The following is a 10,000-nucleotide window of genomic DNA, read 5'->3' as shown; positions in this document are numbered from 1 at the left end:
GGTGGCAGTGGTGGCGGCGAGGCGGCAGGGCAGCGCGGGCCGGGCGGGCTGGGCGACTGTGATTGGCCAGGGCGCGGCTGCCCCGCCCCCAGCCCACTGAACGTGGCTCAGGTCCGCGCCGCCCCCAGTTGTTCTTATGAGGTGGTGAAGTGTGGGAGTCCGCGCAGCCCTGCCCCTGGATCAGTCAGTGTTGAAGTGTGAGTGATGATGTGCTGTGGTGGTAGTTGTGGGCGGGGGGCCGCGTGACCATGCGCGGTGTCACACCGCGGCAGTGTGTAGGGGGTGACTCGCAGGGCGGCCACGGGCACGGCTCGGGCAGCCCGCTCTGCCAACCATGACCATGCACGCCGCCATCATGCTCAGACTAGTGCTAGTGTTAGTGTTGCAGTGCCTATTGACTAATGGGCAAGGTCCAGGGCCTGGGCCTGGGTTACAGGGGGGAGTGGAAGAGGGGCAGGACAAAATGCAATCGCGCCCTAAGGATACGCGCGTCAAGTTTTCTGTGATGGAGGGCCAGCCGGCCAATACCTTCGTGGGTGCCATCCCCTTCCAGGACGGCTTCACCTATCGCTTCAACGAGGCACCTCGGGAGTTTACCCTGAACGGCACCACCGGGGAGATTCGCACCACGGGCGTGCTCGACCGAGAGGCGCTCGCCATGGACCGCTTCGACCTGGTGGTGCTCTCCTCGCAGCCCACCTACCCCATCGAGGTGCGCATCAACGTCGTCGACATCAACGATAACTCTCCGCGCTTCCCGGAGCCGTCCATCCACGTTACGTTCTCGGAGAGCGCCAACGCCGGCACGAGGGTCATCCTCGACACGGCCACGGACGGCGACGCCGGGGACAACGACATCACCACCGACTACAAGATCGTAGACGGGAACGACGACGGCAAATTTAAGCTCGACGTGACGATAAATCCCTCGGGTGAAACGCCATACCTGCACCTGGAGACCACAGGCAAGCTAGACCGTGAGACGAGGGCGAGTTATCAGCTCAATATATCCGCCCAGGACGGTGGCTCTCCTCCGCGCTACGGATTCTTGCTAGTCAATGTATCCATCCTGGACGTGAACGACAATCCGCCCATCTTCGACCACAGCGACTACATCGTGTCGCTGAACGAGTCGGTGCCCCCAGGGACGTCGGTGCTTCAGGTCCAGGCTACAGACAATGACATCGGGGATAACGCTCGCCTCACGTACTACCTGGCTGAAACAGAAACTCAGTTCAGCGTGGATCCAGAAACCGGTATAATCAGCACCGTGGAACCACTCAGCTGCCATCAGAACTGCCAGCAGTCGCAGCCTTGTGCAAAGAGCTGTGTGTTTACAGTGTTTGCGCGAGATCATGGGTCGCCCTTGCAGGATGGAAGAACCTATGTCACGGTGAACCTCCTGGATGCCAACGACCACGACCCGGTAGTCAGTTTCAGGTACTTCCCTCCGACGGCTGACTTCGCGACTGTCGATGAAAATGCACAAAATGGGTCTGTGGTCGCGGCGGTCTCTGTCATAGACGCTGACGAAGGCTCCAACGGGCAAACTACCGTCGAGATAAGAGCTGGCAATGAACTCGGTCACTTCAGATTGGATTCCAAATCCGACTTCGACATCGTGCGCGTCAACGGCGTCTTAGATCGAGAGAAAATCAGTAAATACAATGTGACTATTGTAGCCACAGACAAAGGCACACCGCCAAGGTCATCAACTGCGTTCCTGATCATCCATGTCAACGACATCAACGACCATGAGCCAGTGTTCGAGAAGAGTGAGTATTCGGCCGTCCTCAGTGAACTCGTCCCCATCGGCACCTACGTGGCTGGAATCACTGCCAACGACGAGGACACAGGTGTTAACTCAAACATCTATTACGCCATTATTTCTGGCAACGATAATCAGTGGTTCGACATTGATCTGCAGAGTGGACTCATCACTACCAAAGCACCACTCGACCGTGAGGTACAGGATTCCATCGACCTCAAAATTACCGCTCGTGATGGTGGGCCAAACCCAAAGCGAGCCTACACGCACCTGAAGATTTCTATTCTGGACGAGAACGACGAAAAGCCCACCTTCGCCCAGACTATCATCAATGTCAGCCTGTCAGAAAATACTCCTCCAGACACTTTGGTCGCCATGGTGTCAGCAGTGGACCACGATCAAGGTACGAACGGCAGCGTCTCCTACATGTTCGACCAGGATGTGGAACACATGTATCCTGGGATATTCGCCCTTGACGTATCCTCAGGCCGCCTCACGACCATGACGAAATTAGACCGAGAAGCAATGCCTGAATACGAAATCAAAGTAGTAGCTAAAGACCAGGGAATACCCCCTCTCTCGTCGACGGCTACGGTTATTTTGAGTGTGCAGGATGTAAATGACAACAGCCCCGAGTTCTATCCTCAGCAATACTTCGTCGTAGTACCTGAAGACCTGCCTTTAGGGTCATCTGTGATAAGGGTTTCTGCAACGGACAAAGATGTCGGGGAGAACGCCGTAACAACGTACGAACTCAATGCTGGTGACGATAATGATAATACATTTGAAATAGACCACGAGACCGGTATCTTACGTCTAAGTGGGAGACTCAGTCATATCAGGAAGGCTCAGTATCGGTTGACAGTAGCTGCAAGAGACAAGGGTGATCGTAAGGCTGTTGAAGATGCTACCGTGGACATTGTAGTGGAGAGTAATCAGATTGAACTTCTAGAATTTGAGGAGAGTGACGGGTATACTTTCTCTCTAGTCGAAGATGAAGCCAAGAAAGAACCCACAGTGGGAAGAGAAGTGGGAGCTGTGAGCGTGGTGAACCCCGCCTCCGTAGGAGAGGTGAGCTACGCCATCGTCGCCGGGGATCCTGATAAGGTGTTCTCCATTGACGAGAAGACTGGCGTAATAAAAACTACGAGGAGAATAGACCGGGAACAAGCAGCCAGCTACCAGCTTCGCACCGTCGCCACCACGACGTCTGCTTATGGGAGGACCTGGGTCAACATCACCGTGGATGATGTCAATGATAATCCTCCCAAATTTCCCATCACGCGAGCTCATGCCACTGTCGCGGAGAACTGGCCTGTGGGGCATCAGGTCTACCTCGCACGGGCGTATGATAGCGACGATGGAGTCAACAGCAAGATCACTTATAGCTTGTCTAATAATCCCGACGACTATTTCACCATATCCAGATCGAGCGGCATGATCTTCTTGAAGAAGCCCGTGAAATACAGCAAAAGTAACAGCTTCAGGCTAGAAGTAGCTGCCACAGATTCCGGATCGCCTCCTTTATCGTCTCGCCAGGTAGTCATCATCACAGTGGAGGATGTGAACGACCACACGCCCATCTTCGAGCACGGATCTTACGAGACATCTCTTCTGGAGTCCACACCCGTCAACGATAGATTCTTTGCCCTGACAGCATCCGACGAAGACGACGGCCTCAATGGCTTCGTTTCCTACGACATCACCGAGGGCAACGAAGAGCGGAAATTCGGCATTTTCCCTGATGGATATTTGTATGTCAAGAGCGCCCTCGATCGGGAGGCGCAAGATTACTTCGCCCTGACGATTGTGGCGAGGGACCACGGCACTCCGCCCAGGTCTTCCACGGTTTCTGTCGTCATACACGTCATCGACGAGAACGACAATTCCCCTATGTTTACCAACTCGACCTTCACCTTCTACCTCGCCGAGAACGAACCGCCAGACACCTACGTCGGGAAACTGACAGCGGCCGACAGGGACAAAGGGAGAAACGCCGAGCTCACTTACTCAATAGCTACGAATCAAAATGACTTTGTGGTCGATCCGAAAAGTGGTTTTCTGAAAACGCTGCACTACTTTGACCGAGAACAACTCGTCAAAGTAACTGGCCTGGATTATATATCTATGGAGGCAGTGGTTCTCGATAACGGCATCACGCGTCTGAGAGATAAAGCAAAAGTAAACATCTATATCACAGACGTCAACGACAACCCGCCGAAATTCATGAGGAAGCCATACAGAGCACAGGTTCCCGAAGAAGCTCCCATCAGCACAAATATCATCCGAATATCAGCCTCAGATGCCGATGAGGGACTTAACGGGGACGTTGTTTACACAATCGTAGATGGAAATGACGACGGACGCTTCAAGGTGGACGAAACCTCAGGACAGGTGACACTAGCCCGGCCGTTGGATCGTGAAACCACACCCAGGTATCTCCTGACGGTGGCGGCAGCGGACCTCGGCAGCCCCGTCGGCCTCACCGCCACTGCCACGCTCACGGTAGATGTCCTGGACGCGAACGATAACGCGCCCGAGTTCACACAGAGCGAGTCCGAGATCTCCATTGTAGAAACAACCGAGGTGAGCACCGTGCTTGTGCAATTCCAGGCCACAGACGCAGATTTGGGAGTAAACAAAGAAGTATCTTTCATGATCGGAGGCGGCAATATGCAGGAGGCTTTCCGCATCGACACCAAGACAGGAACCCTGTACTTGGAACGTCCTTTAGACTTTGAAGAGCAAAGTCTGTACCGTCTGAACATCACTGCTGCAGATGGCGGCTCTCCTCGTCTGACTTCGACTATCTCCTTCGTGGTGCATGTGCAGGACTACAACGACAACCCACCAGCCTTCCCCAACACCGCTATATGGAGAAGGATCGACGAAAACATCAGACCGAAGTCTCACGTCGTCACCGTCACTGCCGAAGATCCCGATTCTGGGGAGAACGGGAAAATCAAGTACACCATCAAGAGCCAAGAACCTCCCGGAAAGCACTTTGCCATCGACGAAAATACCGGCGAGGTCTCGACGCTGGAAAGCATCGATCGTGAATTCTCAGACACGTTCCGCTTGACCGTCGTTGCCACAGATCAGGCAGAACCCAAATCAGCGCGGCTTCAGGCGGAGAAGCTCGTCACAGTGATCGTGGAGGACATCAACGACAACGCGCCGCAGTTCGTCTCCATGAACGCCGGGATATTGAGAGAGAACTCCCCCGCAGGCACCGAGATCATGCGCGTCTCCGCCCGCGATCTGGATGCCAACCCCAACGGCCTGGTGACTTACGAAATGGTGGCCGGGAATAAGGACATCTTCCGGCTCGATCGTGTGACGGGGGCACTGAAGCTGCTACGAGAAGTGACCTCCCCCGCCATCATGTACTCCGTCACCGTCCGCGCCACAGACGAGGCCGTCCAGTCCCAGCGAAGATCCTCCGACGCCTACCTAACGATCCTCACCACGTCGTCGCAAGAGGGACCTAAATTCTTGAAGAACTCGTACTCGGGATCCGTCCTCGAGAGTTCGAACATTGACACCTCCGTCGCGACAGTGAGTGCCCGCCTCGGCTCCAACGCGTTGGCGGATATTGCCTATTACGTGGTGAACGTGACGGCTGCGGACGGTCGGCCCATGGACCGCATGTTCGCCGTCCAGCAGCAAGGGAAGGTGGTCACGGCCGCCGTCCTCGACCGAGAAAACGGCCCCGAGAACTACCTCGTGACCGTCGCCGCCGTGGTCACCCAGGGGGTCACGCCGAAGCTCTCCACTACTCAGGTAAGAGCTCTTTGTACTGCTTGTTACAGCGTCTGCATGTGCATGAATATTAAATGGCGGTCGTGATGCGACTCCATAATTCCTTTTTTATCTCAGTCACAACAATGCAGTTAAGCAGCTGATCGGTTAATTGTAAAGTATCAGGGGATGTAAACGGTGAGCATCGAAAGCGCTTACGAGGAGAGAAGGAAACACGCCTGAGCCTTTAATCAGCGAATTCGGTAAACACGCACGCACTATCATATACATGGGTGTAAATAATTATGTGCACACACACACACACACACACACACACAAGCACATATGCATATATATATATATATATATATATATATATATATATATATATATATATATATATATATACACACACACATATACACATACAAGATGAAGCCACATATATATGTGTGTGTGTGAAGTAGGAGGAAGGAGTTAGGAAAGAGGAGGAGGAGGAGGAGTAAGAGGAGGATGAATAAGAATAGGAGAAGGAGGAAGGAGGACGGAAGCGAGAGGAGGGAGGAAAAAGGAGGAGGAGGAGGAGGTGGCTTTATCACAAGTAAGTAAGGCAGAGGAGGAGAAGGGGAGGAGATGTGAAAAAGGGGGAGGGGGAGGAGGAGGAGGATGGGGGGGGGGAGAAAGGACGGGCAGAGGCGGAGACTTGATGATCGTGAGAGCTCTATAAAGAAGGATTTGCTATGAATAACACTGTGACTCAGCACCGGATTACCGCCATCTTCCCGGAATTTCTCCCTCCTTTTTTCACGGCGAGATGTGAACTGTGTAGCTTTCTGATGCCCCTTTTTTGGATGAAACGCCCTAGCTTATCAAAACTGTCACTTGTCACTCTTATCTCTTTTGAGACGTGAGCGTCGTGTCAACATGAAGAATCTGTCGTCTCAACTATATATATAAATACATACATATATATGTATATATATGTATATATATATATATATATATATATGTATGTATATATATATATATATATATATATATATATATATATATATATATATATACATATATATAACTATATAGTTATAGTTATATATAGATATATAAATGATATAGTGTATTTTTACCCCGGCCTCTCGCAAGGACAAGTCTTGTATATCATCTCCTGTCAGTTACAAAGAGCCTCCGTCACTGTTAAAGACTTCTCGAGAAAAATGGCTGTATAATTATTTGTTTATCGAGATGGCGTGTATTTGCCTTATTATTCATATTGTTTCTGCTGTCTTTCGGTTTATCATTGTTTTGTTCGTGTTGTGTCCGTTTGTCTTTATTGTGTGTGTGTGTGTTTATCTGTTTGTCTGTCTTTCGCTTTCTCTCTCTCTCTCTCTCTCTCTCTCTCTCTCTCTCTCTCTCTCTCTCTCTCTCTCTCTCTCTCTCTATTTATCTCTATCTATCTTCCTATCTATCTATCTTTCTCTCTAAGTTATACTACTCATTAGTAAGTGATCAAAGAAAAAACAACAACAGTATAATGCATAGAGAGAGAGGGATTTAGACAGAGAGGGATGTAGACAGAGAGAGACACAGAGTAAAAGTTAGATTGAAAGATAAAATAAAAGGAGTGAGAGAGAGAAAGGGAGAGGAAACTCCTCATAAAAAGAAAATACCAAACTTCCATCTAAAGACCCAATTAAAAAATATGTAAGGAGAGAAAGAGGGAGAGAGAGAGAGAGAGAGAGAGAGAGAGAGAGAGAGAGAGAGAGAGAGAGAGAGAGAGAGAGAGAGAGAGAGAGAGAGAGAGAGAGAGAGAGAGAGAGAGAGAGAGAGAGAGAGAGAGAGAGAGAGAGAGAGAGAGAGAGAGAGAGAGAGAAACACAAATAAAAATAAAACACACCACAATCATCACAAGAGGAGCGACAACTTCCTTAAAAAAACAACAACAAAAAAAACGAAGAAACTCTTCAGGAAGAAGACAACATATACATTAAGGGCTACTCGAACCTTGCTTCAACCACAACAATCGACCACCTCTGCCACTTCCGTTCACACCCTCTTGCATCCAAGCCGCCAATTCGCCCTCAAACGTGAACGGAAGCAAGTCGTTAGCCGAACATGAGAGGGAATCACGGGAAACACGACCGGAACGTGTCTGGGGAACGCAGATGGTTATTTGATGGCATTTATTGACTTTTTGTGATGGGGGGGGGGGGGGGGGGGCTGGGGGGGGGGGGGGGGTTATGTATGTATGTATGTATGTATGTATCTATGTGTGTGTGTGTTTGTGTGTGTGCGAGTGTATGGTTGGATGGATGGATTGATTGATGGATGGATGAATGGATGGATAGACTGATGGATAGATGTGTGTATGTATGTGTTTATGCATGTGTGTATGTATATATGCATGCATGTATGTATATATGCATGCATGTATGTAGGCATGTATGTAAGAATATATTTATGTTTTTTATGCATGTATCTAAGTGAGAATATATGTGTAATGGGTGACTTCGTGTATATCCATATACTTATATCTATTCACACTTGCATGCCTATCTGTATTCAAATTAATGGTCTCCACTTATTCCATTAGTTCGCTTTTCTACGCTTTTGTCAACATAAACATTATTTCTTAGATATTCCCTTTTCTATGCAGCCATTAATGATTCGTTGAACATCGCTTTCCAAATACTTTTGTCGTTTTTTTGTTATTTTTCGTCTGCATTTCTATGTCCGTACGTAGCTTTTGTGATACTAATTGGTAGAATATTGCTTTTAATATAAATTAACTTATTAGTGCTGGAAAGGTTGATATGATATGATAATCAGGATGAATCCTATTTTTATGATCTTGGTTAGTAATGTTGATATTAACGATAATATGCTGATAATGAAGATAAGTAATTCTGATTATGTTAATTATGCAATTAACATTTTGATGATCGTTATGATAATAATGCTGACGATTAGCAATGATAAAGCGATTATAATACATTTTATAAGCCTAATTTATTGTAATAACCTTTTGCTTGGAGCTATTAGTTGGATTTAATTATAATTTAATTGTCAAATACTTCTCAATCACTCAAAATTACAGCAAATTTATATAGTAGGTTAATTTAACTATATATATATCAATGCATATATTTTTTCTTATTTATTTTTCCATATATATATATTACTTTGCTATAGCCTTCTTGTTTTGTTTGTTTGTCATTAAAAAAAAAAGGGGGGGGGGGCGTCACAGTCATGTACAATCTATCGAAATACTTATGATCTCATCATATTTCTTCTTTTATCTTCATCTAATGCATCTTTGACACACGAAACTCACACATACATAGAGAATCAAGTCTGTTGTGTACAAGCCTTTTTAATACACATAGCTTTTTAGCTGATTAAAAAAAATGAAATTAGTGTCTTTCTTTAAGGTAATCATCATCCTTCTTTCTCTAATTTCATATGTTGTTATCATTTAATTTCCATTGATATGAAGTCTCACGCTGGCTTTGTCGGAGTGCTTAGGCCTGCCCATAAAAATAAGACTCACACAGATGCATAAAGTACAGGCACGCCCACCCTGACAACTCAGGGCGGACCTTCCATCTGTCTCGTCATAATCATCAGGGTCCTCGGTTGCATTTCCCATTGTCTTCTGCTCCTTTTACGTCCTGGGGATCCTTGGCTTGCTTCTTCTGCTCCTTCCCTCCCGCTGCTCTCCTTTTCAAACTTGTCTCCCGCTGCTCCCTCTTTTTTTTTTTTTTTTTTTTTTTTTTATCTTACCTCTCACTGCCCTCTCTTTTGACTTGCCCTTATTCTGCCCTTCTTTTTGACCTTACCGCTCACTGCCCTCTCTTTTGACTTGCCCTTATACTGCCCTTCTTCTTGCCTTTCCCTCTCACTGCTCTCCCCCTTTTAATTCCTTTCTTCTGACCTACTTCCTCTCTCCTTCCCGCCTCTCCTCCCTTCTCTATGTTTTGTACTGTTCTGTGTACTCTGCCTTGCTCTCTCTTGTGATCCATCTCCTCACCTCTCCCCTGCCTTGTCTTGCCCCCCCCTCCCTTCCCTCTCTTTCTCCTTCCTTCTCTCACGGCCCTCCTCATACTCTTCTTTCCCATTACACTCTCCCTATTTTGCCCCCTTCCTTTTCCTTCCTTCTTTCTCTCTCCTTGCCCTTCCCTCTCCCTGTCATACCATCTCCTTTCTATTCCTCCTCCCTCTCCCTCTCCTGTCCTCTTCCATCTCCCTCTCCCAACTCTGTCCTGTCCTCTTCCTTCTCCCTCTCCCAACTCTCTCCTGCCCTCTCCTTCCCCTTCCCTCTCAATCTCCTGCCCTCATCCTTTTCCTCTCCTTCCCCTCTCTCCCCTCCTCCCCCCTGCCTCTTGACAGTGAGGGATCCCATCTCATCTGTTTCTCCTTATCGTCGGCCGAGGTCCATAAACAACACCAAGTAATGATGTAAAGTTGATGGTGAAATTATAAAGCTACTTTGAT

At 48.2% G+C, this 10,000-nt stretch overlaps 1 protein-coding gene across 1 annotated transcript in view; it reads left to right on the top strand.

Moving 5' to 3' along the window:
• Window positions 1-116: 116 nt before the first annotated feature.
• The window catches only part of ft (cadherin-related tumor suppressor fat), a 244,143-nt gene continuing 234,259 nt past the window's right edge, over window positions 117-10,000 (top strand). The window contains exon 1 of the mRNA XM_086555718.1: window positions 117-5,551. Coding sequence (XP_086411844.1) covers window positions 335-5,551 — 5,217 coding nt within the window. The 5' untranslated portion in view covers window positions 117-334. The remainder of the gene's footprint in view (window positions 5,552-10,000) is intronic.

The sequence above is a fragment of the Penaeus japonicus genome, unplaced genomic scaffold, assembly GCF_977035675.1.
Source record: "Penaeus japonicus unplaced genomic scaffold, GWHDUDI00000001_assembly GWHDUDI00000031, whole genome shotgun sequence".
Classification (NCBI taxonomy): domain Eukaryota; kingdom Metazoa; phylum Arthropoda; class Malacostraca; order Decapoda; family Penaeidae; genus Penaeus; species Penaeus japonicus.
This window is presented reverse-complemented; position numbering and strand designations above follow the sequence as displayed.